At 44.6% G+C, this 17,906-nt stretch overlaps 1 protein-coding gene across 1 annotated transcript in view; it reads left to right on the forward strand.

Moving 5' to 3' along the window:
- LOC130491283 (autism susceptibility gene 2 protein-like) overlaps nt 1–14,953 on the forward strand; it is a 290,302-nt gene extending 275,349 nt beyond the window's left edge. Inside the window, exon 3 of the mRNA XM_056864994.1 lies at nt 14,822–14,953. Coding sequence (XP_056720972.1) covers nt 14,822–14,953 — 132 coding nt within the window. The remainder of the gene's footprint in view (nt 1–14,821) is intronic.
- Nucleotides 14,954–17,906: the final 2,953 nt, after the last annotated feature.

Here is a 17,906-nt window from a genome sequence, read left to right on the forward strand (position 1 = left end):
CTCCCCTCCCCAAACCCTGCCAGCCTGGTGACGAGGGTTCAATCGCCCACTCCTCCACATGAAGCCTGCTGAGTGACCTTGGGCCAGTCACAGTTCTCTCCGAACTCTCTCAGCCCCACATACCTCACAAGGAGCCTGTTGGGGGGAGAGGAAATGAAGGCGAATGTACGTTGGTTTGAGATACCCGTCGGTAGAGAAAAAACAGGATATAAAAACCAACACTTCTTCCAATCTTCTTCAAACCATGAAATGATGCCTTTCCATGCAGACACTGGTTTTAGTAGATCAGCGATTAATTTCTGCAATGGTTTCAGTATGCTGGAGATTTTATGACCAACCTTGGCTGATCCATCTTTGAGTTCTTGTTCTTTCTTTTTTGCAAGCAACTAAGCTTGATCCTTCCTTCATTCTAGACGCCATTCCTGATGTAAAAATGGTGGGATTAGAGGGCTTGTTTCCGGCTATTCAAGTAAAACCCCTTGATGTCATAACTACTTCCCTTAACTTTGATGAACACCACCCAACGTTTACCTCTCACATGAGCGAAAGGATCATAAATCAGGTCATAAATGCAGGATTTTCATTTGCCTTTGAAGAATTTCTCATTCACATGGTTTCCATCACTAGGCCTCTCTTGACTACCCCCCAGTACAAATTTTGGTTTTAGGGGAACTGAATTTAAGGACTGTTCTCTGAAATATTCACATCTGCCCCGCCACTCTTCCAGCCCTGCCCAAGAACCTAATAAAAGGAGACATGACACTATTACAAGGGGATTAATCCCTACATTTCAAAAAGAAGACGTACTTAGGATCTGGGTTTCCTTCTGAAAATCCCCGCTATCCATACACATCAAAGCCACTGGAGGGGTATATTTATGCCCCATGGTATGGATCATCTCAATGAATGCTAGCGAAGGACCCTGCTGATTGCTGATTGAAAACAGTTGTTAATTCTCTACTCCATTAAATTCCAAGTGGGGGAGAAAAAAACTTTCCTTAACAAAGAACAGATTGGAGAGAACCAAATCCTTACTGTGTGGAAATTAATGGCAGATGCTTGTGCTGATAGTTAAAATGTTTCATTAGATGCTAATGTCTTGCTGTGTTTTTAATTGTTCAGAAATTAGCCTCTAGAATATTAAAACCATCTGTTTGTTATCATGATGAAACAGAATACTTAAATAGTTATTAATTTTGTGGGGCTTCTTCCTCCTCTTTTCCCCCTTTCGCTGTCTGCAAAACTTTGATCTGTTGAGATTTCACAGGATGCTGGCTGCAGACGAAGGGGGAGAAAATTTATTACACCCCTGTGCCCAAAATATCTTCTCTGGATTTGTACCACCCATATTTTGCACGCCTGCTTTCTTTTGTAAATTATTGCTCACCCAGGACAAGCTGACATTTTTTAATGTGTTGGTGGGAATGTGCCGAAGCTTGCTGAGCTGGTATAATAGTTGATTTAAGTTGTAATATGGGACATTTTCACATGCTGATGTTCTACTTTGGGGTCCTGGTGGGTTAATTTGAAGATCAAATATATACCGAACTTGGAAACCGTTCACTGTTTATCCACCAATGATGTATCCGTAGTGGCTGATAGTTAGTATCTTATCTTTTCATGAGTCTGTTTAGGAAGTTCTTCAAAGAGAGAGAGAGAGAAAACTGAATGGATACTGAACATCCAAATGTTTTCAAACAATTATTCCTCAGCGTTCTAGCACAGGTTTTGACTTTTAAAAAAATGTTAGCTTTTGAGCCCTCATTTAGACACTGTTATTGGGAAAAACTAAACACACGGGGTGAACACACATGAACACATGAAGCTGCCTTCTACTGAATCAGACCCTGGGTCCATCAAAGTCAGTATTGTCTATTCAGACCAGCAGCGGCTCTCCAGGGTCTCAGGCAGAGGTCTTTCATGTCACCTACTTGCCTGGTCCCTTTCACTGGAGATGCCAGGGATTGAACCTGGGACCTTCTGCATGCCAAGCAGATGCTCTACCACTGAGCCGGAGATTGAACCTGGGACCTGCATGCCAAGCAAATACTCTACCATTGAGCCACAGCCCCTCCCCAATGGGAACACAGCAGCAAGATCTGCTCTGACCTACATGCATTTGTCGGATCTGACCTGGTGCAGTGGTTACAGTTGTCGGTATTGGATCTGGGAGACCCAAGTTCAAATGCCTTCTGAGCCTTGGAATGTTACAGAAGCATGTGCTAGAAACTCATCCAGTTTACAATGGCCTTTTTCTCTAAGGTACATGTGCATTGATATTTATTCACAGTTCAAAATGGTGAGTGATTTGAATATGTCTGGGCAGTTGGTAGCATGCGACACGGCAGTTGGCCAGGTAGCCATGGAAGTCGCACATGCTGGGTCTTTATGAGCATGTCATTAATAATTTTAAATCAGGTCCATTTAAAGTCTAGGTGTTGTTTTTTTGCAATTGACCATGTTGGTACATGCTCTTTTTCCAGGTGACTATGCAAAAATGCATGAAACATTTGTGATCTGATTTAGAACAATGAATGGACATTGGTTCTTGTAGGTTATCCGGGCTGTGTAACCGTGGTCTTGGAATTTTCTTTCCTGACGTTTCGCCAGCAACTGTGGCAGGCATGGACATGTTCACGGAGGATAGGGCTATCCATGGCTACTAGTAAAAATGGAAGCTTGTCATGATGCATACCTATTTTCTCCAGGATCAGAGGAGCATGAGTATTTGTATTAGGTGCTGTGGAACACAGGCGGGATAATACTGCTGGCGTCGTCTTGTTTGTGGGCAAGTCACTCCCTCTCAGCCTAACCTACCTCACAAGGGTAGCAGTTGTGAAGATAAAATAGAGAAGGGGAGAATGATGTTGTAAGCCATTTTGGGGTCCCCACTGGGGAGAAAACCATGTATAAATATGTCTGGTTTTCTCCATGAGATCAGTAACCCTGCTTTTTCAGGTTTTCCAACACCAGAGAGACAGCTATATGTGTACATTCGTGAATGTGCACTGATTCAGTGCATACATTGCAAGCAAATGCATATGAGTAAGTAAGTAAATATTTATTATGGGCCTAGGGTTGCCAGGTCCCTCTTTGCCACTGGCGGGAGGTTTTTGGGGCGGAGCCTGAGGAGGGCGTAGGTGGTTTGGGGAGGGGAGGGACTTCAATGCCATAGAGTCCAATTGCCAAAGCAGCCTGCTACATGGTCATCCACCATGTAGCAGACCAAAACATAGAATAAAACAGGAGTCCATTTAGCATTAAAAATCGAACCAATTTTATTTTAGCTTTCAGGAGTTAGTGGTCACATCATTAGATGAAGCGAGCACTGACTCATGAAAGCTTCTGCTGAAATAATGTTTTGCCAGTCTTTAAGATACCTCTGGGCTTTTGTTTAATTATAGCCCTCCCACAGTGTTTGAGAGCCACTCAAAACTGTTGCTAAATACGCTAAATGGGATTTCCGTAAATATCTATCAACTGTTGGAACTGGACCTCAACAACTCGTAGGCTCCAATCCTAAACACACCAGGAGTAAGAAGAAGAAAAAGAGTTGGTTTCTATATGTTGACTTTCTCTACCACTTAAGGGAGACTCAAACTGGCTTATCAATCACCTTCCCCTTCCCCTTCCCACAACAGACACCCTGTGAGGTAGGTGAGGATGAGAGAACTCTAACAGCTTTGACTTGCCCAATGTCACCCAGCTGGCTTTGTGTGCAGGAGTGGGGAAACAAATCCAGTTCACCAGATTAGCCACCACCGCTCATATGGAGGAGTGGGGAATCAAACCCAGTTCTCCAGATCAGATTCTACTGCTCCAAACCACCGCTCTTAACCACCACACCACTGGGTCTCAAGTTTTATTGACCTCAGTGGGATTTTCTTCTGAATATGTATGCTTAGGATTGCACTGTTAATGGATCAATTATTCTTTTGGTGGAATCTGGATTTAAACTGGCCTTTGTTTGTAACATCTCCCTCTCCCTTTCTGTTGTTTGCAGTCTTTAATACAAATGTATTGATCCAGTGTGGTATAATGGTTAAAGTGTTGGACTAGGACCTGGGAAACCTAAGTTCGAATCCCCACTCGCACAGTGGAAACTTGCTGGGTGACCTTGGGCCAGTCACGCTCTCTCATCCCTGACCCTGGCTGGTATTTGGATGGGAGAACTCCAAGAAATACCAGGGTCGTGATGCAGATGCAAGCAATGGCAAACCACCTCCAAATGTCTCTTGCCTTGAAAACCCTACGTGTTCGCCGTAAGTCAGATGAGACTTGATGACAAAAAATAATGGACCTAATGGGTTTATGCTTCCTGCATTTGATGAAGTGAGCTATAGCCCATGAATGCTTGTACCAGAATAAAATTGTATTAGTCTTTAAGGTGCCACTAGATTAGGGTTGCCAGGTCCCTCTTCACCACTGGCAGGAGGTTTTTGGGGCAGAGCCTGAGGAGGGTGGGGTTGGGGGAGGGGAGGGACTTCAATGCCATAGAGTCTAATTGCCGAAGTGGCCATTTTCTCCAGGGGAACTGATCTCTATCAGCTGGAGATCAGTTGTAATAGCAGGAGATCTCCAGTTAGTACCTGGAGGCTGGCAACTCTATGCTGGATCCCAGTTTTCTTCTGCTGCTGCATCTGGAATTATGACAACTTTGAAGAAGCCCTGTTTTTTGTGTGTGTGTTTGTGTGTGTGTGTTTTTTTCCTTTAATCGAAAGCATAGCCAGGAATACATCCCTGAAAATAAGGGCTGAGTTACAGTTTTTACAGAAAAGCACCAAAAAACTGGTGGGGGGAAAATCATCTAAAACCTGAGTGTAAGAAATTGCATATTCTTGATGCAACACAAAAGTGGAAAAGACTGTAAAGCGACCCGCTAGGAGAGGTATGGGACTGAGTGCTTTCGGCAATTGCGGCAAATGAAGTGTATTTCGGTGTACTTTAAAAGCTGAATTGCAACAAAGTACAGGCTTCTCCTGACCCTTTGCATTCTGATGGCTGCACAGTGAGAAATATCACTGTTAAAATTACACCTTGCCAAGCACGCTGTTGGATCAATCTGTCTCCCTTTGCCGCTTTGGCATTGAGGAGTCGTACCCAAAGAGCACTGTAGTCCATCAAAGCAAACGAGAGGGACTAAAGTCTTGTCCCTTCCTGCTTTCCTCTTGGTCCTAGATGGAATTCCTGCATTATTTTCCTTGCGGTGTCCAGTGACCGGGGTTTCGGTGAACGGTTAGCTTTCTCCAAGCGATGCTAACATCCTTGCCCATAGCATGCTTGAAAACTGAGCATAGCCTGCTAGCAAAGGCCCCTTTCCCTTCCCCCCTTGAGCTGAGCATACTGCTGATTTGTCCCCAATTTAAAATGAGTAGTATTTTGTGTGATTTTGTGCTTGTGCTCTTGTTCATCTTCATCGTCAAATAGATAAGTGGCTGGTTGTTGCTTTTGATCGATGCTCCTGACTTTCTGGATTGCGGAGGTTGATGAAAATATTGGTTTTGAATGTCTTGGATGGAATTGTTTATATTATTGGTTGGTGGATCCAGTTCAGTTCGGGAGACGATGAGAACTGCAATTCCTGTCTTCGCTGGCAGGATGTAATACTGGAGAAACTAGGAAGAGTAATTTAAAGGGAAGGAAATTCCCAACTCAAGCAAGAAGAGGAGAGTGTGTGGGGGGTATGCATTCTCTGAGCATTTCATTAGACACAAATGCCTGAACGTTTTTTGAGTATCTGACAAGAATGCTCACAAAAATAAAAAAATATACACTTTCAGATCAACTCTGGGAGTCTTCACCCATGACTAGCTTTTCTCTCCCTTGGTATATATGAATACACACATAAAGGTAAAGGTAAAGGTCCCCTGTGCAAGCACCAGGTCATTCCTGACCCATGAGGAGACGTCACATCCCGACGTTTTCTAGGCAGACTTTGTTTGCGGGGTGGTTTGCCAGTGCCTTCCCCAGTCATCTTCCCTTTACCCCCAGCAAGCTGCGTACTCATTTGACCGACCTCGGAAGGATGGAAGGCTGAGTCGACCTTGAGCTTGCTACCTGAAACCAACTTCCGTCAGGATCGAACTCAGGTCGTGAGCAGAGCTTTTGACTGCAGTACTGCAGCTTAAGACTCTGCACCACGGGGCTCCTGTATACACACATACACACACATTTTAAAACCTAACTAGTTAGAATGGAGAATTAGGTATTCCTGAGGGGAACCCATGAAGCTTAGGAAGATACACTAGCCTCTAGAAGGCTGAAGGAATTTATTACTACCCATGGGGAGTCTGTTGAATGATTTTGAGTAACATAAAGAATTTATACCAACTGGAGAAATAAGGTGTCAGAAGAGGAACTGAAGAAGAACAGTAATGGCCGTCTTCCTCTTCTGCCTGACATCTGTAAAAAGAACATATAATGGATTAGTCCCATCAGGACACTATCCTATTACTATTAATAAGAACTATAAGGAATGAAAATTGTGTTATTTACTTGTTATATGTATATTGTATACCTGCTTGGATAAGAAAATTGGTTGCACTGGTTGGTGTATATAGTATATAGCTTGTGTTTGTTAGTGGAATGTGAACTGTTATTATGAATTTTTGCTATTGAAATTTTGCAATTGATATATTTGTGTTTTTTTGGTTGTAACTAGCTGGAGGTTGGCAACCTTAATTATTTAGATATGATACAACCCAGAACAAAACTGCCAGAAGCCCTTCTGGGCTTGCATTTACCTAAACTCACTGATCTTTGAGGGGTCAGTTTGTCCAAAGATATTTTCAAACTTTAGCTAACTCCTGAGCTTCAGAGGGGAAATTTCAGATTCAAAAAATCTCTGCCTCTCTCAGAGATCTGAAGGCCTGGAAAAAAAATGGGGAAAATCTGGGGGTGGGGGTGGGACTTTTCCCCTTTTTTCCCCACCAACTGCAAGTTTCTTCCAATGGAGAAAATATTTCATATGAGTGTCCCCCCACCAGTTCTCTAATCTTTTTAGAATGAGTGAAATGCTTTTCAAGGTGGGCAGGCTGTAGACATAGACAGCTCTTAAATCCAAGATGTATTTCTGCACTTAGAAGGATACCTGATCTTCATCAGGGGAGCTTGCAGGGCTTTCTTTGCTTTCCAGATGTTGGATGCCTTCTGTGGTCCTTTTGACCTTTCCTTCAAAGCCAATGTGACACATATACCTACAGATTGGGTAACAAGTAGCTCATTGCCCTACCTTGGAGGGGGGTGGGGAGTTCAGAAGGAGGTAGGGCAGAAACGGCACCAAAGCCTCAGAGGAAAACTCTTAAAGTTTCATTAGGAACTGAGCTCTCTCTAACCAGATAGCAAAAATTAAGGTACATATGCTAAGGTAGCAGAGGGTGCATCAGCTTGCAGTTTTCTCTCAAGTATTGGATACATCTGAAGTTTTGTTTGTACAAAAATAAGGCATTTATCTTTTAAATTCTATAAATATGTAACATATTGCAAGTTTATATGCTAAGTAAGTTATAAATGATCCATTTCATGTTGTTAAAGCAGTAAAATTAATTTAGGTTTGATAAAACAATAAGTATTGCATATATTTAAAATTCCCCCCAAATTTCCATTTTCTTTCCCAGAAAAAAATGTATTTTCCCCCTGCAGCTTCAGAATTTCTGGAAAATTTACATCTCTAGCCTCTCTTCAACTTGCACCAAAGGTTTGCCATCATTCATATTCATAATCATAGCTTTTGGCTACCTCTTGGCTCGGAGCAGATCATTCAATTCCAACCTGATCTCTCAGGTAACCCAAGTGAGGCTTTGAGGGTTGAGCTATTAGGTTGACAACCTAATACTATTTTGAGCCATTTAGCTGTCTTGCCACATAAATTATTCACAGTGCTGAAGTTGGCTTGCGGTTCACTTACAAGGAGATAATAGGGAAGTTGCAACCCAAATGACAAAAGGGAAGCATGATCAATTAGACGTGGAGATGTCGAACGGCAACAAGCAGCAATTAAGAGCAACAGCACCAATGTTCCAGCATACTCTTAACACTGATCGCCAAAGCCCAAAAACGCAATATGTTTCTGTGGGTTTTTTTTGCAGGGCGCGGTTCTCCATTACTTTTTGTTCTAAGGAGGTCTCTAAGGAGAATAACCCCTTTTAGAAAGCAATGAGGTGGATGGAAGAGGAAAAGTCTCCACCTCATGTCTCATTCTCGCATTTTGGGTTGCCAACTCTGGGTTGGAAAATCCCTGGAGATTTGTAGGTAGATTAAGGTTGCCATTTTTGTATTCTTTTAATGATCCTGGTTTTGTATATTTTAACCTGTTTATTATACTATTTTAGATTGTAATGGCCTATGCCCTTATACAATAAACTTGACTTGACTTGACTTGACTTGAGTAGGGTTGCCAGGTCTTCGCCACTGGCAGATTTTTGGAATGGAGCCTGAGGAAGGTGGGGTTTGGGGAAGGGAGGGACTTCAGTGCCATAGTGTCCAATTGCCAGAGTGGCCATTTTCTCCAGGTGAACTGATCTCTATCGGCTGGAGATCAGTTGCAGTAGCAGGAGATCTCCAGCTAGTATCTGGAGGTTGGCAATCCTAGGGTAGAGACTGGGGAAGAAAGAGTTTTTGGGAGAGGGGCAAGCTCAGTGGGGAATGTAATGCTATACATTCTGCTCTCTGAAGCTGCCACTTCCTCTAGGGACACTGGGGATCAGTTGCAATTCTGGGAGATGTCTCCAGGCCCCACCTGGAGGTTGGCAACCCTACCACATCTTGATGTATGTGCGAGACCAGCACCAAACAGGAAATGTCCTCAGAAGGAAATCTAATTTGCAGGCTCCCTTATGGGATCAGAGAAGAGAATACAAAATTTGGGGGGCTTGGTTTTTCCAGTGTAGGCAGTAAATCCCCATCCTTGGTCCCAGCACCCAGCCCTCAAAAAATTGAGGAGCAGCAAAAAAAAAAAAAAAAAAAAAAAAAGGTCTCCATAGTTAGGGTTGCCAACCTCCAGCTGGAGATCTCATCCTATTACAACTGATTTCCAGCTGATAGAGACCAGTTCACCTGGAGAAAATGGCCACTTTGACAATTGGACTCTACGGCATTGAAGTCTGTCCCCTCTTCAAACCCCGCCCTCATCAGGCTCCATCCCCAAAACCTCCTGCCAGTGGTGAAGAGGGACCTGGCAACCCTATCCATAGTGAAGCTCTTGACATTTCCCTATTTTTCTGAGGTCTTTACAGATTAGGAGAAATTCCTAGAGCGTCAATCACATGTGGCATCATGAAAATGGCATGGGGGAAGAGCCCCTTCTCTCCATGCTCCATGGTTCCATTACAAGTTGGGCCCTGCAGTGTTCAGGAAGCAGCTCCCAGCAGGTGCCATCTGACTAAAGGATACGAGAGGCAGGTGGGGGAACTCTAACCCAACTCGTTTTAAAATGTCATGTTAGATTTGGGCCCTGACACTTGTAGAGATTCTGGGAAGGGAGCTAAATCCTGAAGAACCCAACATTTGTAGGCACCCATGTCCTGGAACTAGGGTTGTCAGATCCCTCTCCACCACTAGTGGGAGGTTTTTGGGGCGGAGCCTGAGGAGGGTGGGGTTTGGGGAGGGGAGGGACTTCAATGCCATAGAGTCCAATTTCCAAAGCAGCCATTTTATCCAGGTGAACTGATCTCTGTCAGCTGGAGATCAGTTGTAATAGCAGGTGATCTCCAGGTAGTACCTGGAAGTTGGCAAACCTACCTGGAACTACCTGGGGATTTTTGTAAAATTAATAAATAGTTTGTTCCTGGTTAAACTCAGAGGTATTTCAGACAGCCCTTGCTGTCCTCACAGCACAACAAAGTCCCACCTGGGAAATGTGAGTGCATTTCATTTACTCTTGCCACAGCCCTGTGTGTGGTAGGCTGTGATGAAGAGGTAGTTCTTGTGAGCAGTTTCTGAATGCTTTAGAGCACTTGAATTTTATAGCAATTGTTTTAGTTCAGTGGCTTTCCCCATTTGTCCCCCTGAGCTTGTGCTGCTGTGCTAACCTACTTTACATAGACCTTGTTTAGAAGGCTACAACCTTTTCAGTGGGGTTTTCTGTGTTTGCTTTAAAATACAGAATAGGGTTTATATATACATATATATATATATACATACACACACACATAACCCAGGTAGGTAGGTAGGTAGGTAGGTAGGTAGGTAGGTAGGTAGGGGGAGAGAGAGAGAGAGAGAGAGAGAGAGAGAGAGAGAGAGAGAGAGAGAGAGAGAGAGAGAGAGAGAGAGAGAGAGAGAGATAAAACCCTCCAGCAGCCTGGCATGGGGGTGGTGGGAGAATAATTATTTGGGAAAGAAGAGGGATAAATTGTAGCTTGGGTAGCTTGTTCCACCATCTCGATTCACTTTGTTCCTCTAGAGCCCCTGTGCTTGGATGCCTTAGCAAGATCCTCCAGTTTTTGTGTAAACTGTGTGAGGAGAGAAACAACCCCTGCTGCAATACTCCAGTCTCCCTCTAACCAGCTGGAACTATCACTCAGGGGATGGAAATAAAAGAGAGCTAGGCAGAACACACTGACTAATGACTGAAAGTTTTGCAGAGAGAATGGCCCAATCTCTGCTGAGCCGCAGGGAGGGTTGATGGTGCTGGGATTTTAGGTCTTTGGCGGAAGGCTGTGGAAAACATGATCAAACATTTCCTGGCAGGGTATTAAAACTGGTTAACAATGTAATGAGATCAGATCCCTAATGGCTGAGGGACCTATTGACCATGCAGTCCAGTGAAGAAAACTGAGAAGTACCAGCAATATTGAGAGAACACTATTGATTTTGTTAGCAGAGAGCAGTTGGCGGTGCTAACAAATATATATGGTGCAGAATGATAAGCAGTCAAAGTAAGCAGTACTGCAGTCAAAGCTCTGCTCACAACCTGAGTTCGATCCTGACGGAAGTTGGTTTCAGGTGGCCGGCTCAAGGTTGACTCAGTCTTCCATTCTTCTGAGGTAGGTAAAATGAGTACCCAGCTTGCTGGGTGTGAAAGCTGGACAGTGAAGAAAGCTGATAGGAAGAAAATAGATTCCTTTGAAATGTGGTGTGGGAGGAGAGGGTTACGGATTCCGTGGACTGCCAAAAAAAACAAATCAGTGGGTTCTAGATCAAATGAAGCCTGAACTGACCCTAGAAGCTAAAATGACTAAACTGAGGCTATCGTATTTTGGTCATGTCATGAGACGACAAGAGTCACTGGAAAAGACAGTCATGCTAGGAAACGTTGAGGGCAGCAGGAAAAGAGGAAGACCCAACAAGAGATAAATTGACTCAATAAAGGAAGCCACAGCCTTCAATTTGCAAAATCTGAGCAAGGCTGTCAAAGATAGGACATTTTGGAGGACTTTCATTCATAGGGTCGCCATGAGTCGGAAGTGACTTGCCGGCACTTAACACTCACACAGCTTGCTGGGGGTAAAGTGTAGATGACTGGGGGCGGTACTGACCAACCGCCCTGTAGATATAGTCTGCCTAGTCAACGTCATGATGTGACGTCACCCCGTGGGTTAGTAATGACCTGATGCTTTCACAGGGGACTACCTTTACCTTTTGTGTGTAATAGCCCAGGGCTGGCCCTTATGCCTAAGATAAGCAGTCCACAAAAAGGGGTCTTCCATAGCTACAATTTAGGTTTCACAGAAAATCTGACATTAAGAAAGGAATTGTGGGTAACCCACCACCCCTACTGCTAAAGACAATGTTAGCAGCCTGTTCAGCTTAAAGTAGCCTGGTCTTGTTAGAGCTTGGAAGCAAAACTGGGTTGGCTCTGGTTAGTACTTGGATGGGAGTCCACCAGGGAAGATGAGGGTTGGTATGTGGTGGAAGAAGAAGAAGAGTTGGTTTTTATACCCCACTTTTCTCTACCTTTAGGGAGTCTCCAACTGGCTTACAATCACCTTCCCTTCCTCTCCCCACAACAGACCCCTTGCTCACATGGAGACATGGGGAAATCAACCTTGGTTCTCCATATTAGAATCCACCGCTCTTAACCACTACACCATGCTGGCTGTCTGGAAGGCAATGGCAAACCACTTCTGCACATATTCTGGCCTTGTAAACCCCACAATGGGGATGCCATAAGTCAGTTGTGACTTGATGGGACATTCCCCTTACTCAGACATAAGCACAAAAATGGAGTTCAGCAGAATTGGCCCAAAATGTTGCCCAGCATTACATTAGCAGCCACAAACCCCATGAGGAAGAAGAAGGCGATGAGGAGGAGTGGAGCCAGAACTAACTGGGGGAGCAAGGAGAGAGAAAAGAAGCAGGATCCAATGGGAGAAGCAGGAGCCAGCCAGGGGAATGAGGTTTCTCCTCCCTTCTCCTGCAAGTCTTTGTGGGTCACTCTCTATTATCTTTGTGTGTACCTAAAAGCGTGAGCCACATTCTCATGAGATGTAAATCTTGAATTAAGGATTCTCTTGAAATTCTTCTCGTTCCAATTCCTTCCCTGGATATTGAAGTTCCAGATTATGTAGTCTTGTTTCTGCACCAGGGCTAATTGAGATAGAATCCTCTCTTCTTCCTTTTTCCTTCTTCTTCTTCGTTCCAAATCTTTTGCTGAGCATTGCCTATGTGCCTTTGCATTGCATTGTGCCTTTGTGCATTTTTATCTGGTCCTTCCTCCAGTGAGCGACAGATCCAATTCTCCTTCCCAGGTTTTTATCATCATAACAACTCTGTGAGGCAAATTATGCAGAGAGAGAGAAAGAGAGAGAGAAACTGGCCTTAAGTCATCCAGGGTAGATCCTATAACTAGAGTTGCCAGCTCCAGGTTGGGAAATACCTGGAGATTTTGGGGGTGGAGCCTGAGGAGGGCAGGGTTTGGGGAGGGGAGGGACTTCAGCAGGGTATAATGCCATAGACTCCACCCTCCAAAGTAGCCATTTTCTCCAGGTGAACTGACCTCTGTTGCCTAGAGATCAACTGTAGTAGCGGAAGATATCCAGCCGCCACTTGGACATAGGCAACCATACCTGTTACAGAAATGTTGGTGGCAGGAATCTGTACAACCCAAATCTGTACAACCCAAAGTGGATTTCTTAGAGTAAGTCCTCCTCCAGACTTCATATGGAGGCGTGGGGAAGCAAACCTAATTCTCCAGATTAGAGTTCGCCACTTTTAACCACTACACCACGCTGGTTCTCTATTTCATTCTTTTTACATATTTGTTTGCATTTTCTGCCAATCATTTTTTTGCTTTTGCATGTTGGTTTTGTATTTTCATCTGTATTGCAGTCACATGCTGAACAGTTTTGATATACAATTGTAATTTACATGTACTGTGTGTATAATGCTGATTTAGTAATGCACCAATGACGCTGAAAAAATGCATGCATTTTACAGGGAAAATCTGGTGCAAGGAAACAGAAATTGGCATGACAATAAAGACGGGTTCAACTTGCACTTGGGAAAAACAAAATTAAACTGAGGATTTGGGAGTTGAAGCAGCAGGGATGAGAAATTCAGAGTCATCCCTAGGAACGCTTACAGCTCAGAGGGGAGGCTTTAGTGGCTGTTTTATGACATTAAGGAAAACATTAAAGATTTACAATGTGGATCAATACATAGTTACTAGAAAGTAAGCCCCACGGTGTTCAGTGGCATTTACTCCCAAGCAATTGGTACCTTGGTTTGCTGCTCATACGTATTTACTCCTAAGTAAGACCTATTCTGTTCTGTTAGAACTTTTAAAAACTTGAAATTGGGTGAGGGGGTATCCCAAACATTTCAGGAAACTTCAACTAACCATTCTTGCTAAGTCCTCCCCCAGTTTGTGTGGCCCTAGTGTTGATGGCAATCAATTGCCGTTGGATGCCATATTTCCTTTCCTCGGCTACTATGTGAAACCAGAAAAAAATGGCACCCAGAAGGTAATGGGACCATTATTGCAACTTCTGGTAAGCAACATGATGAACACTTCACTTCTGATAAGCAACATGAACACTTCACCTTTGTTCACCCCCAAGGGATGCTAGCCTCCTTGTGGGACCTGGGGATCCCCAGAATTACAGCTCATGTCCAGACGACAAAGATCAGTTTCCCTAGAGGAAATGGATGCCTAGGAGATTGTACTTTATGGCATTGTACCCCACTGAGGTCCCTGTCCTCCCCAGGCTCCATCTCCAAATTTCCAGGAATTTCCCAGCTTGGATCGCACAACCCTACCCCTCCATTCCTCGCTGGTGGCCAGAGGGGACCAGGGAACCCTACCCCCCCACACACACAGGGTAGAAAAGATAGGGATCCATTATGACTCCGAACGAAGAAGAAGAAGAGGAGGAGGAGAAGGAGTTTGTTTTTATATGCCGACTTTCTCTACCACTTAAGGAAAAATCAAACCGGCTTATAATCACCTTCCCCTCCCCACAACAGACACCCTGTGAGGTAGGTGGGGCTGAGAGAGCTCTAAGAGCTGTGACTAGCCCAAGGTCACCCAGCTGGCTTTGTGTGTAGGAGTGGGGAAACAATTCCAGATTAGCACCCACCGCTCATGTGGAGGAGCAGGGAATCAAACCCAGCTCTCCAGATCAGAGTCCACCGCTCCAAACCACCGCTCTTAACCACCACATCACGCTGGCTCCCTCCCAAAAATGAAGGCTGCCCTTTTGGTCCATGCAGGCTTTGCTGTTCTATGAGAAAGACACCGGGATACATGTCAAATGGCCAAACGGTGTCAGATCAGTCTCTTTTTGTCTAATTTTACAAATCTGAATGGATCCATATGCTGAAAATATCTGAGGCGCGTTGCAGACCTTAACTTTGTGGCTTTTATTTCCCTCTCGTTTCACAGCTTAAGCCAGGCCAGAACAGCTGCCGAGACAGTGACAGCGAAAGCGCCAGCGGAGAATCGAAAGGGTTCCAACGGAGCAGTTCTCGAGAGAGACTCAGCGACGTAAGTGCAGTTTTGGAAACCACATCTTGAGTACTGTGTTCAGTTTTGGGCACCACAATTTAAGAAGGATGTAGACAAGCTGGAACGTGTCCAGAGGAGGGCAGCAAAGATGGTGAGGGGTCTGGAGACCAAGTCTTGTGAGGAAAGGTTGAAGGAGCTGGGAACGTTTAGCCTGAAGAGGAGAAGACTGAGAGGGGATATGATAACCATCTTCGAGTACTTGAAGGGCTGTCATATAGAGGAGGGTGCCGAGTTGTTTTCTGTTGCCCAAGATGGTCGGACCAGAACCAACGGGTTGAAATTAAATCAAAAGAGTTTCCGTCTAAACATTCGGAAGAATTTTCTAACAGTCAGAGCAGTTCCTCAGTGGAACAGGCTTCCTCGGGAGGCGGTAAGCTCTCCTTCCCTGGAGGTTTTTAAGAAGAGGTTAGATGGCCATCTGTCAGCAATGCTGATTCTGTGACCTTAGGCTGATGATATGAGGGAGGGCATCTTGGCCATCTTCTGGTCACTAGGAGTGTGGGGAGGGGAAGTAGTTGTGAATTTCCTGCATTGTGCAGGGGGTTGGACTTGATGACCCTGGTGGTCCCTTCCAACTCTATGATTCTATGATTTTAATTGTGTTGCCTTCGCCATTGTTTGCATGGGCCCATTTTCTAGACTGGAAAGAAGGTGAACTGAGAGCATCTGACCTTGCTAGGAATTGTTAATTAAGCAAACAGACCAGACTGCTGGACTTGTTGGACCTTGGTCTGATCTAGCATGGCCTTTCTTAACTTCTGACTCATCACTTAAAGTGTTCCAGTCATTAGAGGTTGTGATGTGGAATGGTATGGAATAGCCCTCTCTCATCAGACCTCAGAAGCAAAGTCATGATTTGGATGGGAGACCACCAAGGATGACTCTGCAGAGGAAGGCAATGGCAAACCAACTCTCCTTGCTTGCCTTGAAAGTTCCTTGCTGGGATCGCCGTACATCAGTTGTCACTTGACAGCACTGCCATACATAATCAGAGATTGAAGCAGTTCTTAGTCCAGGCTTTGTGGGAGAGGGTTGGGGGGCTCCATGAACTATTTGTGGGGCACACAGACTGGGAATCCTTTCAAACTACTTCTGATCTTCTGCATGCCACTCACCACATGCTCTAGCCCACATAGGGTTGCCAATCTCCAGGTAGTAGCTGCAGATCTCCTGCTATGACAGCTGATCTCCAGCCAATAGAGATCAGTTCACCTGGAGAAAATGGCCGCTTTGGCAATTGGACTCTATGGCGTTGAAGTCCCTCCCCTCCCCAAACTTGAACACATGAACCTGCCTTATACTGAATCAGACTCTCGGTCCATCAAAGACAATATTGTCTACTCAGACCAGCAGTGGCTCTCCAGGGTCTCAGGCAGGGGTCTTTCACATCACCTACTTGCCTAGTCCCTTTAACTGGAGATGCCAGGGACTGAACCTGGGACCTTCTGCATGCCAAGCAGATGCTCTACCACTGAGCCACAGCTCCTCCCCAGGCTCCGTCCCAAAAATGTCCCGCTGGTGGTGAAGAGGGACCTGGCAACCCTAAGCCCACATGAAGTGACTCTATATGTCAGTAAAATGACTTTTTTTGAGATGCCTTAGTACGCATGTTTGGCCTTGGAGAGCACGCAGATTTGCAATAATCACTAAACCATCTCCTTGGGGAATGTCTTTGACTTTGCATCCTCTAATTCTAGCCATCAGCCAAGTGGGTAGAATTCCAGTAAGATTACATCCAATTGGCATCCCTATGTATGAACTCATGTGGGCCACACACTTTGTTCAGCAAACCAATCATTTAATTGTTCAAGAAGTACCAAAGCTAAGCTTGGAAAATTGTGCATTTTTCAGTCAAAATAGAAGTTATTTTGGTTTGGCATTAGTCTCAAGAAGGGTTTGGAAAGGCTTGCACGCTGGAGACTTGTTTTAAAAAATCATGAGATCTCTGGGGTGGGGGGAAGAAGGGGGTGCCGATGATTGTAAACCCACCAAGTAAAACCTGAGCTGCTGGCATGCTTGGTGAGATCTTTGCTAATAACTACCCTTCACTTGCTTTGCTAACAAAGCAGAAATTCAAGCATAAAGGCTCAGACTTTCTAGCAAGCATTGCAGCTTTGGCGAAGGGATGTAACCAATGTGCGTGATGAGATAAACATTTTGCTAGCCAAGCTTGTGGTGGCTTCCAGCGCTTTGACAGATTTTTTCACTTATGAAAAGAAAATAATGTTCTGCACTTCCCTCCTGTTCAACCTAATACAAAAAAAGGAGGGTTTTTTTTTTTTTTTAAGGGCTGGTTTCTCCAGCAAGATTCACTTACGACCAAGAACCGTTCCATCTTGAAACGTGGTTTTGGAAAAACAAAACCAACATTCAAATGTTGTCATTGGGTGATACTTCCTGTGGTATAGCCAGTTGTTAATTTCTATATAAAAAGAGGCAGAGGATGAAGGGACTGGAAGGAAGGAGACAGAAGCTTTTTAGCTGTAGCTAGCCATTAGGAAAACATTTGATGCCTATGAACCAATATTAGAACCATACATATGAATATGTGAATCTGCATTCTAGTGAGTCAGACCATTGGCCTATCAAGGTCAGTTTTCTCTATTCTGACCTGCAACTGCTCTCCAGGGTCTCAGATGGAGGTCTTTCACATCATCTGCTGGTGGTAGTGGACAGTGCCGTCAAGTCACAGCTGACTTATGGCTAGGGTTGCCAGGTCCCTCTTCGCCCCCGGCGGGAGGTTTTTGTGGCAGAGCCTGATGAGGGCGGGGTCTGGGGAGGGGAAGGACTTCAATGCCATAGAGCCCAATTGCCAAAGCGGCCATTTTCTCCCGGGGAACTGATGTCTATCGGCTGGAGATCAGTTGTAATAGCAGGAGATCTCCAGCTACCACCTGGAAGCTGAAGGAAAATAACAAGCACTGATGGCTACTGGAAACATCAATAAGACTTTTTATAATTC

This window comes from Euleptes europaea, chromosome 19 (genome assembly GCF_029931775.1).
Source record: "Euleptes europaea isolate rEulEur1 chromosome 19, rEulEur1.hap1, whole genome shotgun sequence".
Lineage (NCBI taxonomy): Eukaryota > Metazoa > Chordata > Lepidosauria > Squamata > Sphaerodactylidae > Euleptes > Euleptes europaea.